General features: G+C 61.0%; 2 protein-coding genes across 3 annotated transcripts in view; one reads left to right on the top strand and one right to left on the bottom strand.

Annotated features, from left to right (window-relative positions):
* GPLD1 (glycosylphosphatidylinositol specific phospholipase D1) overlaps positions 1-4,499 on the top strand; it is a 25,504-nt gene extending 21,005 nt beyond the window's left edge. For both annotated transcript variants that reach the window (XM_045861762.1, XM_045861761.1), the window contains exons 23-26: positions 273-433; positions 1,293-1,319; positions 1,450-1,500; positions 3,185-4,499. In XM_045861762.1, the coding sequence (XP_045717718.1) occupies positions 273-433; positions 1,293-1,319; positions 1,450-1,500; positions 3,185-3,271 (326 nt within the window). In that variant the 3' untranslated portion in view covers positions 3,272-4,499. The remainder of the gene's footprint in view (positions 1-272; positions 434-1,292; positions 1,320-1,449; positions 1,501-3,184) is intronic.
* Positions 4,495-17,910, bottom strand: MRS2 (magnesium transporter MRS2). Its single transcript, XM_045861763.1, has 11 exons — positions 17,621-17,910; positions 15,984-16,057; positions 13,095-13,131; positions 12,321-12,433; positions 9,613-9,786; positions 9,384-9,514; positions 8,968-9,084; positions 8,034-8,186; positions 7,746-7,863; positions 6,944-7,057; positions 4,495-6,583 (listed from the first exon to the last, which is right to left on the bottom strand). Exons 1-11 carry the CDS (start codon positions 17,784-17,786, stop codon positions 6,470-6,472), a joined length of 1,311 nt encoding a protein of 436 aa, XP_045717719.1. The 5' UTR covers positions 17,787-17,910; the 3' UTR covers positions 4,495-6,469.

Genomic DNA, 17,910 nt, shown 5'->3' with positions numbered 1-17,910 from the left:
CCAGCCACCGGCCGCTCCTGGCCCACGGGCCTGGAGGCGAGGCAGGTGGGACCAGCACCAGGTGTGCAGGAGGCAGCTGTCCTTCTCGAAGGAGGTGACGGCGGAGCCGCTGTGCCGGCTGCCACCTGCCGACCAGAGGGGAGCCAAAGCCTCGACTGTCAGGGCAGAGGTGCCCCGTGGGAGGGGAGCAGGAGGGCGGCGGGCCATGGGGGCAGGGGGCAGGGAGTGGCCTCACTCCCCCCGCGCCCCCCCCCCGCCGGTCTCGCCCGCAGACGACCTCATCGTGGCGGCCCCCCTGCGGACAGCGGACCTGACCTCCGGGCTGGTCGGGGGCGAGGACGGCCGGGTCTATGTCTACAGCGGCAAGCGCACCCTCCTCGGCGACGTGACGGGCAAGTGCAGGTCCTGGCTGTCGCCGTGCCCAGAGGAGAAGGTAGCGTCCCCGCGCCCGCGGCTGCCGTGGGGCCCGCCGTCTCTCCAAGCTCACCGAGCCGGTGGCAGCTCACCCCCTCCTGCCCGCCCCCGTGTCCTGCTTCACCGCGTCCTCTCCTGGGCCTGGCGCACCGGGCCGTCGCTTTCAAACTTAGAAACAGGCTTTCACTCACTTCTCATGTTAAAAACCGTTGTAAAAATCTGAGAACTACGAGACACGAAGAAAACTAAAAGTCATCTGCCTGGAGTCCCGCTCCCCAGAGATGATGCCTGTTGGTTCGCCTGGAGTCTCCCTCTGGGGACTCGACACACTGAACCCCTCAGAGCCGCCGAACTGAGCCGGTGTCGGTCCCCGTCACAGACGAGGCCCTGGGGGCGCGCGCGGGCGGGCGGGGTGGCCCCCGTCACCTGCGGGCAGCAGCAGCAGCAGCAGCGCGGGGATGCGAGGAGGCTGGCGCACTCCCGGCCTCGCCCGGCGCGGGTCCGAACGGCGGCTCGCACGGCCCTCGCGGTTCCGAGCGTGACTCGGCCGCACGGCTCTCACCAGCCCGCACCGCGGGGGCCCGCTCCCTGCCTCCGTGCACCGCACCGCACCCCGTGCTGGAGTGCTCCCTCTGTGGGTGAACACCGTTCACCCAACCGCTGCCACGAAATGTTCACGTGCAGATGCCTCCGCACATCTGTGTCCTGAGCGGGGGTCCCCCGAGTGGGGTCTCTGCCGCCAGGGGCACTCACGCTGTTGGGGCGGCTGCAGAAACGTGGTCTCGGGGGGTGGGGGGTGGAGCGGCTGTGAGAACGAACCCCCAGGGGCTGGGGGGACGCTGACCGTCCCCTCTCTCTCCCTCTCCCTCTCCCTCCAGGCCCAGCACGTGCTCATCTCTCCAGAGGTAAGTGCCTCCCACCGGGGTGGGGGGGGAGGGGAATGGCGCGGGCGGCCCTTCCCCCCAGCTCAAGCTGATCCCACCGCATGGGGTGTGTCTCCGGGCCGCCGTGACCCCAGATTCTGTCCCCCCGCAGGCAGGCTCGAGGTTCGGGAGCTCCGTGGTCACCGTCCGGTCGAAGGACAAGGTGCGTCCCCCGCCGTGCTGTTGGTGTCTGTCTGTCCCAGGGCTGAGGCTTGGGGCGTTCTCGTTTTGTTTTTAAGATTTCCTTTTTAGGGAGAGGGGAAGGGAGGGAGAAAGAGGGAGAGAAACATCCACGTGTGGTTGCCTCCCGTGCGCCCCCTACTGGGGACCTGGCCCATAGCCCAGGCCTGTGCCCTGATGGGAATTGAACCGGTGATCTTTCGGTTCGCAGGCCAGTGCTCAGCCCGCTGAGCCACACCGGCCAGGGCCACTCTGTAGCTGTTTCTGGTTTTCTTTTCCCCTTGGAAAGAAGAGCACACCCCCCAACACCGCAGGCAGGGCCATGGCTCCGGGAGCGGCCCCCTCGACCCCGCAGTGGCGCCCTGGGCGCAGGCCGGCCCCGCGGGCTGCCCCTTTCTGTCCTGCCCACCGGCCAGAAACGGTCACTGCACGCGTGAATGACCAAAAAGCAGGGGACTCGGTGTTGCCGCCCACGGGTCTCAGTGGGACCCAGGCTATCGAGCTGTTCCCGAGACTCGGTCCCCTGAGCCTCAGGTGTGCGTCACTGAGCACCCGGGCTGGCCCTGTGGTGTGAGGTCCCGTGTGACCCGGGGACAGATGGACACACAGCCGCCTCCATTTCACTGGCCGCCCTCTCTGTGGCTCCTCCCACACAGGTGCTGGCACACACACGCAGAGCTCGGCACTCTGCCACAGAGAGTCTGATTGTCCAGATGCGGTACTTTACGGCGTTTCCTCGGCCCCCACCCCCGTGGGTGCCCCCTCACTGTCCCCTGCTTTCCCCCGTCACAGGCGGTGCTGTGGTCAGCAGTCTTGCTCTGCGTGTCTGTGTAGTTGTGCAAACGTCCCTGTGGCTGAAACTCTCAGACACCCTCTGCTGCAAAACACAGGGTGCAGGCACTCTGAATGCTAACGTCAGTGGGTGCAGACCACCACGGGGCTCTGGTCGGACCCCACTGACCCAGAGCCCGAGCGCCCGTGTGGGGAGAGGACAGGGCACGGGGCTGAGCCAGCGTCCAGCGTGCTGGTGAGGAGGGGAGAGAGTCTGCCCCTGGGAAGGGAAGGAAAAGGAAGGCGGTTGCCACGGTCACAGGCGCGCGCCCAGCCGGCAACTGCGCTGAGCCCGCCCCCTAGCGGCCAGCTCTGCGCACGGCCGTGGCTTCACCCCAGGGAGGGGCGGACGCCCAGTAACAAAAATCCAGCGTTGTCTGCACAGGGAGGGTCGGCAAACGGTCTAGTCCGAGGACGACTGTGTCCTAAGCTGGGCTTCCGTTTAAATGTTACTCATCTTCCAGAAGTCAGACGGTATCAGGAACCCACGTGCTTTATGCACATTCCCCACACGTCCACCCTGGCTCCCACCAGCTGGGGGGGCAGGGGGCACACCGACCACCACGGTCCCCGCCTCTTCTGGCGAGGCTGGGACGCGGAGGTGCTCAGATCCCCCAGGCCGGGGCGACCCAGCCCTGCCTCCTTCCCGTGGTCGGGATGGAGCCGCCCGGCCCTCACTGGCGCAGGGCCTCGCACACCTGGGCCGAGCGGGCCCGTGTGAGGAGCAGGTCACCCATGGCCCCTGCCGCAGGCGCTCCGGGTTGCGCCAGCAGCTCCCTCGGGCCCCTCTGTCTGCGGGGACGGCCTGCTGACCGACGCCGGCCGTGTCTCCACAGAACCAAGTCGTGGTGGCTGCAGGCAGGAGCTCCTTGGGTGCCCGGCTCTCCGGGGCGCTGCACGTCTACAGCCTCCGCTCAGACTGACGCCTGCCCACGGCCTCGCCGCTCGCCCCTCTGGTCTGGCGGACAACGGGGCACAGAGGGGCACACCCCCGAGCCTTGGTGGACCCTGCAAGGAGGCGAGGCTCCTGGGAGGGCAGACATGCATGGCCGGATGTCGGGGACAACACCAGCTGCCATCCCACACCGCCACGCGCGCCCCAAGCTGCCCTCCCCGCTTCCCCTGCAGATGCCCTGTCCTGCTCGCCACCTGTGCTCGACGCCTGCGGCCGGCTGTCCTCCGGTGCCCTTGGGAAGACCCCCACACACTGCCTTCAAAGTCGGGGGCCCCTGCCCATCCGAGGGCAGCGGGGGGCGCGGGGAATGGGGAGAGTTACAGCAGGAGCAGGGGGGTTGAGGGGCGTGGGGTTGCTGGTGAACGGCGGGGTCCCGTCCTCCTGTGGGTGCCCCCACCTTTTCCACGGGCGCGCGGGGAAGGGCCGGCGAGGAAACCAGACGTCCCCATCCCCCGCTTCCGGAGAGGCGGCTGCGCTGGCACGTGACACACTAAGCGACCCTCCGCTCCGGGGTCCAGACTCAGGGGGTGCGAACTGGTGTCCCAGTTCCGTGCTCTTTGGGGAAGGGCCCCCCCGGAGACCCCGCGGGGAGGGGTGGAGGCGGGGAAGGGTCATCTCTCGGGGACGGCGGTCCCGCCGAGGAGGGAGGTGGCACACACCGGGGGGCAGGGGAGGGGCACCAGGAGGAACTGAAGTGCACACACGGCGTCGGCCGGCCGGCCGGCCAGGAGCGCGGTTGATTAGCAGGGGGTTTACTTCCGGGGACCAGGGGCTCCTCGGCCGTGTCCACGCGCAAGTGGTGTGCGTGTGGGCGAGTGGACGGCACACGCTTCAGGGAAGGTCCGTCACCCGGGACGTCACACCGCACCAGCTGACAGGCGTGTCCACCTGTGCCCACGCTTCACCCAAGGGTTCCTCCTCCCTGATGCCCGAACACCCCGGACAGTGAGCGCCAGGTGGGGCCGGGAGCAAGTTTCCCACGGGCACTACGGACTCCACGCTGAGCCCTCCTGACCCTCCCTCGACGATGGCCCGGTGCTCCAGGCAGCCTGCGGGACACACGGACACGGCCAGGCCGGCGTCTGTCTCAGCGGGTGGGTTCAGCTTTCACTAGGTGTCCCCTGTAGCTCTAAGCACTGATTCTGGATGAAAATACGCTAACTTTGTCTCATTAACACAAATCTGAACTTACACAATTTACCGCAAAATTTATTTCAAGGCATCAGATCACATTTACATATATTTGTAGTCTCTTTGTGACAACTGTCTTCAAGGCAGGAGAACCGGCACCGCTTGGGGTCCCCCTCAGGCAGGCCTGGTGGGTGGGTGGGTGGAGGTGGGGGCTCCCCGTGCCAGGCTCCGCCCAGCAGACCCGCCTCCACAGGTATTAATTCAAATAACTCCCACGTTCACAGTGTGAGTTTGCTGCTGCCATTCCAAGAACAGCTCTGCACAACCTGGGAATAGCTCACTCAGACGAGCAGCTTTCAGTGCCGTAGTGGGCAGTCCCCACAGCCTGCCAGTCGAGGCCGGGGAAGGGCACCTGGGCCACCACGCCCCTGCATCTGAGAGGCCTGCCCCACCTAGCTCCTGGGTGGGCCCTGCGCGTGTGCGTGGCTCCTGGGATGAGGCCACCTACGGCCCCACCTGACCAAGCACCTGGCGTTCTGTCACCTGCTTCCCAAGAGCAGGTGGGGCTCAGTGTGTGTGTGTAATTGAGAACTTAAAGCCACCCAACTCGGCACACCTTGGGCGTGGGCTCCACCACGGAACCTTAGCCAGATGGGCACCTCTCAGCACGTCGGTGCGTCCCCGGGTCAGACTTGTGAGGTAGGTGCATGGTTCTCCCTGGCCTTGCCCAGACACAGCTGAGTCTCTGGACCCAGAGCCGCACACTGACGCCGGGAGGAGAGGACCAGACCCGTTCTGCGCCCGACCGCAGCAGAGCCGCGTTCCGCGCTCTGGGCGCCGGTGCCCTGTCGAGGTTAAGTGGTCGTCACTGTTCCCCAGTAACACGGCCACAATCGGCCGCGGTGCGCCACGTGGAATCTGCCCTCTTCCAGACCTGTGAGGTCAGCCCCAGCCCGGCCCCCAGCGCCCCCTGGTGGCTGCGCAGGGCCACAGCAGAGTGCAGGGAAGCCGCCCGCCCTCTCTCAGATCAGCTGCGGGAACAGCGAGTTTCCGTCTGTCACCAGACCCCCGGTCTAGGGCCCCAGCACCACCTCCTCCGACAGCACCTGACGGTGTCGGTGCCCCCACTGCGGCTGGGCTGGGGCCGCGTGGTGCCTCCCAGGTGCTCGACCTCACAGGCAGTGTAACTGCCTTCACCCTCCAGAAATGCGAAGGGGGATGGGAGACGTCGCAGAGGGCAGCCACACTGAGACGGGCAGGGGTCAGCGGCTCCTTCCGACCCCAGAGCTCTGGCTGTGGGGACAGAAGGGGCTGCAGGCCCAGCGTTCTTGCCCTCCTGCCAGTCGAGGGGGCGGGGGGGACACACGACACACAGGGTCAGAGGCCACACAGTTTTGTCCCAGAGGGGGTGGACACCTCCAACTGCAGGTCAGGGCCCAACCGAGGCAGCTGCAAACCAGCGACAGATGGAAATTCCCCCCAAGCCCACATCCGCAGACGTTAACCAGTGGGAACCCACCCGACACTAACATCACCCCCTTTGATAAAAGGGGGCGGGCACGAGAAGATGAGGCCGGGGGTTCGGGGCACGGGCCTCCCGCGTCTGTGCTGAGGCCGACCTGCTGGCTGTCCCGTCACCTGGCAGGCAGCAGACGCACGAGGACAGGGCCCACCCTGAGCTGCGGCCGCGTGGCCCACGTGGGGGGGGGGTCTGTCCAGCCTCCTGGCTGCGCGGAGCCCGAAACTGCTGTCCCCCCGCGCAGAGGGAGCTCTACGCCACCACCCAGGGTTAGGTCGGCCCCGGCTCACGCTCTGCAGGAGCGGCTCTCCAGCTTGGCAGACAGCAGCGTTCTGGCCTCTTACAAAGCAGGTACTTTGGTTTACTCGGAATCCCCAAAAAAAAGGTGCAGTTCCAGGACTGTCGTTGCCGCGTTTCATCACCAGACGACGTAGCGTAGATCCCAGGGACGTCTCTGGGCCTCCGCGTCTGTGAAGGCACCAGGGCTCTGCTGCGGCGCTGCACAAGACGGCGCGCTCACCGGGGCGCCGGGAGGACACTCCTGCCGGGCCCCAACCCATCCGGCCGGAAGCTGTGCCGCACGTCCGCCCTCCTGTCCGCCTGCGGGCCCTTCCTGGGCAAAGAGGCCACCTGTAGGAAGCCGGGAACAGTGTCAGCCTGTGTGTCTGGGGGAGGAGGCCCCGGTCAGGGGGCCCTTCTGGAACGGCTGGGAGAAGGGCACCCGCCCAGCAGCGTCCACGCCTCAGTTGTGGGAGGGACCGCTGGCCTCTGTCCGGAGGTGTGACACCTGCCGCGTGCGCCGCCCAAGGAGGCATTTCTACCTTGTTTCGTGGGCTGGGCACTGTGCTCATTTGTTACTCGCGTGGTGATCTTTAACTCTCCCACCGACACCATGGGGCGGGGGGCGGGGCGCAGGGCGGATCTAGCCAACAGGGACACGAAGGAGCCCGAGACCGCCCGCCCCCCTGCCGGGCCCCGCCCCCCACGTACCACGGGAGGCAGAGGCGCTTCCAGCTGCCGCCCGAGGAACGACAGCAGCCGCCTCCAGATCAGGCCGCTGCCCATGAACATGATGCCCGTGATCAGCCAGAACACGCGGTGGTCCTGCGGGAGAGCACAGCCCAGGTCAGCCCGAGGGCGGGTTCCGCCCCCGGACTTTCCCCAAACCACCACTGCCCCGAGAGTCCAGAGACGCGCCGATGGGCAGAAAGGACTTCCCACAGGCCCTTCCCCTCCCTGGGTGGCGGGGGCGGGGCGGGGGCAGGCATCAGGTACGAAGTGGGTTTCCTTGTACAGCGAGTCGTGTACATCAAGGTGGCTCGTAGCCATGATAGTGTGGGAGGGAGGAGGACGGGGCCGGCACGAGGGTCCTGGGGCCACAGGCTGGGGACCCTCAGGGGCCCCAGAAGCACTGTCCGGACACAAGCACCGTCTGGACACGCAAGGTCGGTCTCCGCCACAAAGGAGGGCACAGCTACTTCTGAACTTTCCAGCTGCCTGGGTTCAGGCTCAAAGCCTCTGCCGGTTCCCATCCACAGAAAAGAAATCGAACCCTCACTGCACTCCACAAGTGGACACGACCCCACACTGTCCCCCCCGCCACTCGGACCCACTGGCCCTCAGCACTGGCTCGCTCCCGCCTGTCGTATGTGTACCCCCTCTGCTTACGGCGCCCCGCCCCAGTCCCCCCTTTCTCTCTGCACCCAAGTCTCCGCTCTGCCACCCCCGCCTCAGAATGGCCTTCAAACCCTTGAAAAATAAACCCCAAGCTACTGAAATAATACACTCTCACCTCTTCGAGGGAAGATTCCAAGTTCATCCCAAAAGCAACTCCGATGAGCCCGAACAGCGAGAGAGAGAAGGTCCCCATGGTCAGCTGCAAGTTCAGCCTCATCATGACGTTGCGGTGGCTGGAGGGACAACAGGGAGGTCACGGGCCCCGCAGCACACAGCAGGGGCCGAGCCCAGACCTCCGGGGACACGTGGCCACGCAGAGGCGAGGGGGACAGGTGGGCCTCCCTGCTCGCCGGGTCGCCCCACGTGCGCGCTCCACGCACAGACCGCTGCCCCTGGCACCCACCTGTCCAGGTTGAGGAAGATGACGCTCTGGGAGTCATCGATCAGCGCCCGCAGCCCACGGGCCGCGTTGGAGAGGTCCTCGGCCAGCCGGTGGTAGTTCTCCAGCAGCAGCTCCATCTCCTCCGCGTGGTCGATGCCGGCGCTGCTCTGCTCACTCCAGTCACAAGAGCCCACGTCACCCGCGAGCCCCGCGTGGGCGCCGCACCCTCAGGACCCACACCACCGATCAGCGCGTCGTACTCAGCCGCCAGCGAGCACGCGTGCCTCTGGTCCGTACACGACTGTGACTGGGGCCAGGCTGTGCGTGGCAGTGTCCCTGACCCTGGGCACGTCCCAGGCACAGGCCCCCTCTCGGCACAGGCCGGCGAGCCCACCGCACGACCAGCGACAGGAAAACGCGGCACGCGAGTGCCGACCAGCTGGCCGAGTAGCACCGATCAGGGAGAACGAGACCAAAGACTGGAAATGCGCACACACAGCGTTTCCCTCCCCAGGTGGACACAGGGCCTCCCACGGACGAGCGCCACCGACACACCGGCCTCAGCCCCTGCACCCGCCGCCCGCCGGCAGGTCAGGGATGCTGCCCGCCAGCAGAGGCCTGGCAAGCAAACGAGAGGGACGGGTGTGCTCCAGTTTCTGCCACCGGGCCTCTCTGCGGGAAGAACCCTTTCTACCTGTGGGAACACAGGTAATAATTAAAAGTCTGGACAGGCCGCGTACACCACGCACGTTGCGGAAGGGCATTGATTTCTGGCGCTGGGCTACAAAGAACGAGCACGAGGCACTCGAGTACTCGGACAGTGCCCACGGGGCTGGAGCGGGCCCGGAAGGGGAACTGACTTCCCAGTGCGCAGGGGACGGCAGAGGCCTGCGGTCTGACTGCGGTCTGTGAGAAGTGCCCCCGAGAGCGGCCACAGAGCAGCGCGCACACTCACAAGACGTCGGGGTCGCTCCACTTGGTGAGGCAGAGCTCCTCCAGCAGCTCCTCCTCGTCCAGGATCTCCAGGATGGACTCCTTGAACATCTTCACGTCTGTTTCCAGCTCGGACAGGCTGGTGGGGGGGGGGCACAGAAAGGATCAGAGCCATGCAACGTGCAGACTAAGAGCCACCTCCCAGCCACAGCAGCCTCACAGAGTGGCCCCGGCTTTCCCGCGCGTCCCTCTGCGCCCTCTGCACAGCACCCGCCGAGGCCACGCTCCCACTCCGGTGGCCCTCACAGGAGGTCCCCGCCATCGGCCAGGGCAGCTGGTATTTTAAAAGCAGGAAATAATCACATTCATCTGTACTTGAGTTTCTGCCACACATTTCACTGTGAAAACTACTAGGAGAAGCGCAAGACAGCTGTCTACCTCTTGCCATTTTGCAGTAAGATGTGCAGCTTGCTTCTGTCCACAGAGGAGTGTTTGGGATCCACCAACGCTTCCAGCGTGTCGAGGATGCGGGGCTCCAACACGCTCAGTTTCCCCTGCAGCGTGCTGATCTGCAGAACAACACGGCCTTTCAATACCGCCGTGCCGCCTTCCAGCTCAGCAGCGTGCTGAACCAGAACAGGTGCGAGACGCCACACACGCAGCTCACCCGATACTGCAGGAGTGCCTCCATGGCTCTGAACTCAAAAGGGAGCGGGTCCGTGACCAGCTGACCCTCTCCAGCCAGCTGTGCAGGGAGCTCCCGGAACAGCCACCGCTCCAGGTTTAGATTACGGTAATCTAGTATCAGAAGACACTCTGGAGTTATCACAGCCTTCAAATACTGTGGGGGGAAAGAAGATATATGTATGTATGTATGTACACACACACGTATTTGCAAGGTATCAAGATGGAGGAAAGATAGCATTCGTGAAACAGCCCTTAATACTCTCAAGTTTGGGTTAAACCTCAACTGTTCATTTGCTTTCCACACTCTTTCTTTAAAGGGAAGAAGCCTAAAGTATATGTAACTCTTGATACCGTCAACTCAGTGTCAACAGAACTGCAGCTAAAAAGTTATATATTTATTAAGACCTCAGGGTAATCGTGAGAAAAACAGGAAATAAAGGAAACAGGGTAAGGTATCAAAAGTCACATATTCAGTACGCTTTAAAATTTAATCATGATCAGTCTGGCTGAAATGGTAATGTTTCCTTTTTCAAATAGCACCAAAACACACTAAGCCAATTTGAAACTACGCAGACACAACATCACATTGAGCTCTAATTGAGAACCCGAGGGACTTCCGGCCAAGATGGCGGCACAGGCACGCACCGTGCTCGCCGCCTCCACACCGGCGGGGCACAAGCCCTGTAACCACGGACAGGAGGAAGCCGCGACCAGACTGGCGGCAGGGGCGGAGACCCGGAACAGGCCCCGCTCCCACACGGGGCGGTCACCGGTCAGGAGGGAGCCCTGGCTGGCTGGCTCAGTCGGCTGGGGCCTGGCCCCCTGCACCAAAAGGGCGTGGGTTCCACCCCTTCGAGGTATGAACGGGAGGTAACCAATTGATGTTTCTCTCTCTCTTTTTCTTTCCTTTCCTCTCTCTAAAAATCAATGGACATCTTCTCAGATGAGGATTAAAAAAATGGGCACAGTACCCAAGTAGACATTTCTCCAAAGAGGACATACAGATGGCCAGTAAGTGCATAAAAAGAGGTTCAGCGCCACTAATCACCCGAGAAATGCAAATCAGAAGCACAAGGCATCACCTCACACCTGCCAGAACGGCTGAAGTCAATAAACCCACAAACAGCAGGTGCTGGTGAGGATCTGGGTGGGAACGCGGACCAGGGCAGCCGCCGTGGCAAACGGTGCGGGGCTCCCTCGAAGACTGAGAATGGATCTGGGACCCAGGGACCGCACCTCTGGGAATGCGTCCGGAGAACGCAAACGCGCCGATTGGAAAGGGCGTCTGCGCCCCGGGCTCACCGCGGCGTTCTTCACGGCGGCCGAGCGGTGGAGGCCGCCTGCGAGCCCGCTGACGGACGCGTGGACGGGGGAGGTGGGGTGCAGACGTAGGATCTACTACGACTTGGCCGCAAAAAGGAATGAAACCCTGCCACCCGCGACAAGGAAGGGGCGGACCCAGCAGGGAGCGCGGGGAGCGGAGTGAGACAGAGAGAGAGACGGGCAGCACGCGGCTGCTCTCCCGCGCAGAACCCGCGGAAACAGAACACACAGCGATGCAGAACACTCGGACACGAGAACCAGCTGCTGGCTGCGCCGGGGGCGCGGGCGGGGGGGGGGGGGGCGGACTGGACGGAGGTGGGGGGAGGAAGGAGCACGAACTGCGGTCCCGGGGGCGCACGGTCCCGCACAGCAGGGAGCGCGGTCGCAGGCCGCGGCTGCGCAGGCGCGCGGGAGTCCGCGCGGCACACCCGGAAGTGGTGAGACGCGGCGCATCCGCTGGGACGGGGACGTCTCGGAGCCCGCAGGATTGCGTTCCGTTCACGAACGAACACTGCGGAGCGGGACGGGAAATGGGCTCTAGAGGGAAACCCGGCGTCTTTCCCGTCGGGAGAATAACACCGAGGGGCGGCCTGTGGCCGCTGTATCAGCGGCACAAAAATTAGGGCCTTTTCTTTTTTGGATTTTCCAACATTTTACCATGAGAGGTTTTGTGCAGAAAAATTACACAGCGAACGATACACGTGCCTCCGATGCAGTTAAAACGCCGAATTTGCTTCATCACGCACTTTCCCGCCCGTCACCGAGACGCCGGTTTCCCAGGCGCCGGCTGCTGACGGCGGGAGGGAGGGCCGCCGCCTGCGGGAAATCGCCCGGGGACGCCGGCGCCCCTATTTTATCTTTTATTAACTCTAGAGAGACGGGCGAAGCGCACCGCCAGAGACCTTCCGGATACCGCGAGTCTGGCGGGCACTGCGGGGCCAGGACCGCGGGGACCCGTGTCCCCTCCGCTGGTCGGAGCCGTCGCCCTCGGCCACCGAACGGCTCCCGCCCGCGGTCACTCGGAACCACCGGGGCAGTCGGGCCGGGCCCGCTGTGCTCGCAGCAGACGGGGAGGTGCGGCGCGTTCCGGAGGCAAAACCCCCGGCCGAGCGGCGGTCCTGGGCCTCGGGAAGCCAGAACGGCTCTGGGCAGCTGTGACCACACGTGACTGCCCTCCGAAACCAACGTCAGTCGCTGTCCATCAGGCTCTTTTCCCGACCGTCAGAAACCGGGGGTGACACGCACCCCGCGCGCGGCGCAGAGCCGCAGGCCCCTGGGCGGCACCCACGTGAGGCCTCCGTGGGCCGCGGGTCACGCCCGCAGCCAGGTCGCCCCGCCGCGTTACGGCGCGGAGGGCGCACTCACCTCCATCCGCAGGATGATGCGGTTGTTCCGGGTGGTGATGCTCATCAGGTGCTGGAAGCGCAGGTCGCGCGCCTGCAGGCCCAGCTCCTGGTACAGGTCGGTCTTCTTCCTCTCTGCAAGGGGAGGGCAGTCCTCAGCGCACGGCCGGCGCCGGGGCCACCTCCGGCCCCACGGACCGTCCCCCTTTTCTAACGGGGATTGCCCAGCACCCTAGTTTCTATCTTTTTGGCCGCCACGTCATCATCCCCAGCAGTTTAGGTCTGTGAAGAGCTTAGTCCGAGTCTCCTTCTTCTTGCTCGAGCACAGAAGAAGAACAAGTCACTCCCCGCTCGCTCTGCCTGACCCCGCGAGTCCGCTCAGGGACGGCGCCCCACGGTGAGCGCGCGGTCTGCGCCTGCGCCAAACCGCCTGCGGCTGCGCAGTGCACGGCGCCGTCTTCGGACGGAGCTACGCGCGAGAAACCCCGGCACGGGCGGGTGCGCTGCACGGAGCTGCCTCGGGCGGCGTCCGTCCGGCTCCCTCCTGCTCCGCGTGCGGCGGCCTCGCCAGTGGCCCGCGGGGGGCGGGAGACCAAAGAAGGGACCCAGGGAGCAGGCCTGCGTCCCTCGAGTGCCGGCCAGGCGCCGGCCGAGGGGCGGACGCAGAGGAAAGGCCCTTCAGGCGCGCACCCGCCCCGAAGGGCCCTCTACTGAAAGCACCGCGAGGTCTGCATTTCTCTGGATTCCCGCATCACTGATTTTCAGAGGGGCTTAGAAGCAGCTCAAAGGTACTCACCAAAAGAAGTAACCTTTCCTTCTTTGTCAAATTTCGTCTGGAGAGAGAAAACAAAAACAAAATATTAGTTCCTCCCAAATTCGTAGCTGTTCTTGGTGTTACACTGCACAGCGGCACCGTGTCTCAGGAAGACGGAGACGCAGATGGACATCCTGACTGCCCCTCGCTCAGTGCACGGCGGGTAGAGTCCAGGCGGGAAGACTCCCCTTTCCTCTGCTGGGCAGATCTGACCTGAATTAACTTTCTACGTGGGTCTTGGAAATGTGACCAAGTTGTGTTACTAGGCAACACTGCTTGTAAAAATGCCACGGAGGGTAGATGGCGCGGGACCCTCGGTGGGAAGCCAGGGTCCTGGGGGAGCGCGGGACCTGCGTCTGCGGGACCCTCAGAGACGCCTGCACTGGGGCCACTGGAGCGCGTGGGGCTCTGAGCCCCGGCGGACCTCACTGCGCCCTCGCCCTGGGGCTGTCGCACAGGGCCAAGCATCCCCCGGACACTCAAGGCCACCTGCCGACCAGGAGATGCCGGCGCTGCTCCGTGTGCCTCCTGTCTTTTCTCCCGCTGACCACCGGAACCACTGTGTCCTCCCAGGACTCAAGTGTCCAGGGAGGCTGTGAGGTTATCTGGTGGGTACTGTCCAATCGACTAGGATTTACAGGAAAGGCCTCTTCTGACAGCTTGGAGAGAGGGCATGCAGCAGAAAACGCACTTATCTCGTGAGAGGAGGCATTTTTCTGTAATACTTGTCCACAGTCGAGTTTGGAGATGTCCAATAATAACAGGCCACGAGTCACGGCGTGCTGGGCCGCACTAATTACTATCCGACACGCATTCTCAGAAAGACACTCTCAGACGTGGTGGGTGCAACCCAAGTCGGGGGAATTGCCCTGGAGACGTGCATGCCGTGTCACCCACACAACAAAACCCCGCAGTACGCATCCCGGCGTGGTGCTCCTGGCAGAGACGAGATGGACACGCACACGCAGCCAGCGCCACGACGCATCACTGTTAAAGGGAAATGCGCCCCCCGGGGAAGCTGGGTGTTTTCCGTAACACAGACTAGCTTTCCTCCTTAAATGTGCTTCACAAATACATACATCTGCTGCAGAAAATTTTAAAATAAAGGTAAAATAAAACTAATCACCTGAAATGACAAACTTTAGAGAACACTATGCTAATGCTAATATTCTATCACTGACCTTTCAGTCTTTTCCTATTAAATATACTCATGTTAGACACTCTCCCTTGCAGTCTCTCCTCCTTTCAATTTAATATACTAAATATTTCAGCATCTCAATATTTAGCTGTCATTTTAATGGGATTTTTCTTTTTCTTTAAAGATTTTATTTATTTTTAGAGAAGGGAAGGGAAGGAGAGGGAAACATCAATGTGTGGTTGCCTCTCATGCGCCCCCTACTGGGGACCTGATTCACAACCCAGGCATGTGCCCTGACTGGGAATCAAACCAGTGACCCTTTGGTTCGCAGGCCCCTGCTCAGTCCTCTGAGCTACACCAGCCAGAGCTTAATGGGATTTTTCTGATTTGAAACATAAGACCATAAAACCATGGATGTTTACTGTGTAATGCAACTCACATTAAATGTGAGCTTATTGGCTCCCTTTCTAAAGTCTCGTTATTTCAAGTAGCATCAACTGATTTTCTTAACTGCTCTTGGTGGCAATGATTTCCCCTGCAAAGAACCTGCTTTCAATATTCAGCATCTGATTTTTGCATTCTTGTGCAGCTGAACTGGCCAACCTTCTGGAACACTGAGTAACAGCAAAAACTGCAACATGTCATTCTGGGGCTATTTTGTTGTACATATATACAGTTTATAAAGAAAAAGTCTTATGTTAATAAGCCTAAATAACAGTAGGCTAATAATAATAATGCCTAATATCTAGTGAATGGTTATCATGTGTGAAGGGTTTACACATGTGAGTTGATATAAACCTTACAACAATTCTATAAAGTAGGTACCATTGTGCCTAGTCTACAGATGAGCAAACTGAGGCACAATGATGTTACCATAACCTGTCCAAGTCCACCTGTTAGTAGTAAAAGACAGGGCTGAGATTTGAATGTAGGAACTCTGGCTCAAAGCAAACATTTTTAAAATTACACTTCCTATAAAAAAAGATGCAAGAATATTACAACCAATTCCCACGTAACTCTCACCTACTTGCTCTTTAACACTTTGCCCCCATGGCCTTATTTATCTCTCTAAATATACGTGTGATACACGACTCTTGTTATTTCAGTCATTTTTTCCTGAACCATTTCAGAGAGGTTGCATTCTTTTATTCATTCTTGTTCCGTTTCAGAGTGGCGGGGGCCATGCCCTTCGAAGCACGCACTCCTAAAGACTACGCTGTGGGCCTGCACAGTGCTTCTGCGCACGTCAATGTGGCGCGGCACCGGGCGAGCCCTCCACAGCTAGCAGGCTTCAAGGACTTGATGGATTCACAGGAAGTGCTGAGGACAGACAGGTCTCGTGTCACTGTGCTTGGCTTGATTACACCTCACACGTGTGCTTTTTACAGATTGAAGGCAAGACCCTCCACCAGCAAAAAGATGATTTGCTTTATTGGAACACTAGCGTTACTGCGGTGGTCCGGAACTGAACCTGCAACATCTCCGAGATATGGCTGCACTCGGGTGGGAAGTGCCGCCCTGTGATTCCCACGCCCTGCTCTGGCACTGAAGAAGGGCTCCGAGTCACTGGTGAGGTGTCACTGACTGAGCAAACACAGAGGCACCAGGACTCACAACTATAATGACTATAAATAAAAAAATAAGCCAATCTTGGCCAACCAGTCCAACCCGGCTGACGCAGTAAGCGTGAGAAGTACCTGCTCTGAGTTATCACGCGAACCAAACGTACTCACCACGGTGAACACCGGGGCTACACTGGCTAACGTGGCCTGGGAGACATCGGACGATCCTAACCGGCACAGTTCACCTGAAGGATGAATCAGAGAATTCCTGTGATCACACGGCTGGTTTTCACATGTAGCTTAGATACAACACTCATTTTAAGTGGTCTTCACACTACTTTGTTATTTTTTGAATCTTTTTCCTAGAGGGAAAAAGAAACATTTGTGCACTTTAATATGTGTAGGTGATTCTGTTAGGTTTAACAGGGAACGATCTTTAAAATGTCTTAGGTGAGGCGGCAGAGTAATCGTGCATTCCAGCCACCCTCCTCCTTCAAACTTATCTGACGTGGATGCACAACTGCACAACAGTGTTCTGAGACCAAAAGAAAAGACCTTTTTTGCATGATTTAATAAGGCTCTTCATGCAAATCATTTGGTAGATATATTTTAGAAAACAGACCCCAAGTACTGCTGAGTTTTCAGCATTCCGATATCAGGATTATTTGCTTGACCTGTAAGTCATGCAACCTACAAGCTTTACTTCTTTGTATTAACTTATTTTCCACAGAAACACTTATTTTTACTGCTTATAAAATAGCCACCTGAACTGGGGTGAAGACAAATCTTTATTTGAAAAGAAATTTAAAACACGTGATTAGATTGCGTTGAGGTGAGCTCTGAAGTACTGTCAATTTAGTATCTAACAAAAAACACTGTTTAAAATAATAAACATGAGGAGAGTGGGCAGCAGTGTAAAAACACTACCAATTACTTCATGCTTCCACAGTAATCCTACTGAACCCACAGAATGTGCAGACACATCCTCAGCTCTGATCTTACTCCTTCTCATTACCTACTTTCAACGACTCGTGGAGTTGGTTAGCAGCTGAGGCTCGTTACCCTTTTTGCAAAATACAAACTGCGCGCTAAGGATCAGCTGAGCCGAGTTGAGCGGCAGAGCATAAATCAGCGATTGCTGATGAGTCACGTGAAGCGCTACCAGGATGAGGTTCTGGCTCTCAAAGTCCTAAAACATAAGTTGGGCTGAACCTGGGATGGACCCGACTCAGGCTCTCCACTGGGCTGGGAAGGGGGGAGGCGCTGGGCTGCGTTGGGGGCGCAGCTGAGACCACTCATCCGACGACAGTGCAGTGGTGAGAAGCCAACACTTAAATGCCGCTGGTTTCTCGGCGGTGTCGGCACCACTTTCTCCCATGGGCGGAAACGTTAATGGTGAAACAACCCTAAGTCCGCGTCCTCCTCCCGGCCTCCCGACCGCTGGCTGTCGGCTGCACGGGTCACGCACGTTACATCTTTACGAGCAGCTCTTACCACGAAGTCTCCCTTTCAAGTGCGTTCCCACCCGTTACCTGGACAAACGTCACCGCGCCCGCGAGGAAGAGGTAGGTAGGAGGCAGGCAGGAGAAACTAAGGCAACTATTTCGGGTGAATGAGCCCGATCTTCATGACTAAGGGTGAAACTGGATTTTAAAGCCAGAGCTGCCCAGAGCACTCGGGCGGAGAGCTCTGCACAGGGGACCGCAAGAACGGGCCGGAGTCGGGCTAGGGGCGGGCCGGAGGCCGAGGACTCGCGGCGGCCGGGGGGCGGTGGAGCAGGGGCCCGAGGTCACCGCGGGCGGGCGTACCTGCCAGGCGGGGCCCGCAGGGTGCGCCGGGCGGCGTGGCCCGGCGCCCGCCGAGCAGTCCGGCGGCGCGCCCGGAGGTCAGGCCCCAGGCCAGGGGACACAGTCCGCGCCGGGGCGGCCCCAGCGCGCGCGGCAGGAGCCGGGGCAGGCTCCGCAGGCATTCCATGGCGCTGCAGCGAGGCGGGGGCAGAAGCGAGAGCCCAGCCCGTCATGCCGGACGCTGGCGGATCAGCGGCGCCGCGCGACCCCGCGCGGGCGCCCAGGGTACGGCCATGCCTACTGCGCCTGCG

Source organism: Phyllostomus hastatus, unplaced genomic scaffold (assembly GCF_019186645.2).
Source record: "Phyllostomus hastatus isolate PE091 unplaced genomic scaffold, TTU_PhHast_1.1 phas_scaffold_216, whole genome shotgun sequence".
Taxonomy (NCBI): domain Eukaryota; kingdom Metazoa; phylum Chordata; class Mammalia; order Chiroptera; family Phyllostomidae; genus Phyllostomus; species Phyllostomus hastatus.
Note: the sequence above shows the minus strand (reverse complement) of the source record. Positions and strands in the feature narration are given on the sequence as shown.

What these genes read in the sequence shown, in the direction of transcription:
- MRS2 (XM_045861763.1), bottom strand. Translation starts at nt 17,786, where the DNA reads ATGGAATGCCTGCGGAGCCTGCCCCGGCTCCTGCCGCGCGCGCTGGGG. An exon ending in AGGAAAGGTTACTTCTTTTG is followed by an intron (nt 12,434 to 13,094) that starts GTGAGTACCTTT and finishes CTCCCCTTGCAG; the next exon opens with AGAGGAAGAAGACCGACCTG. An exon ending in GCATCATCCTGCGGATGGAG is followed by an intron (nt 9,787 to 12,320) that starts GTGAGTGCGCCC and finishes TTCCCCCCACAG; the next exon opens with TATTTGAAGGCTGTGATAAC.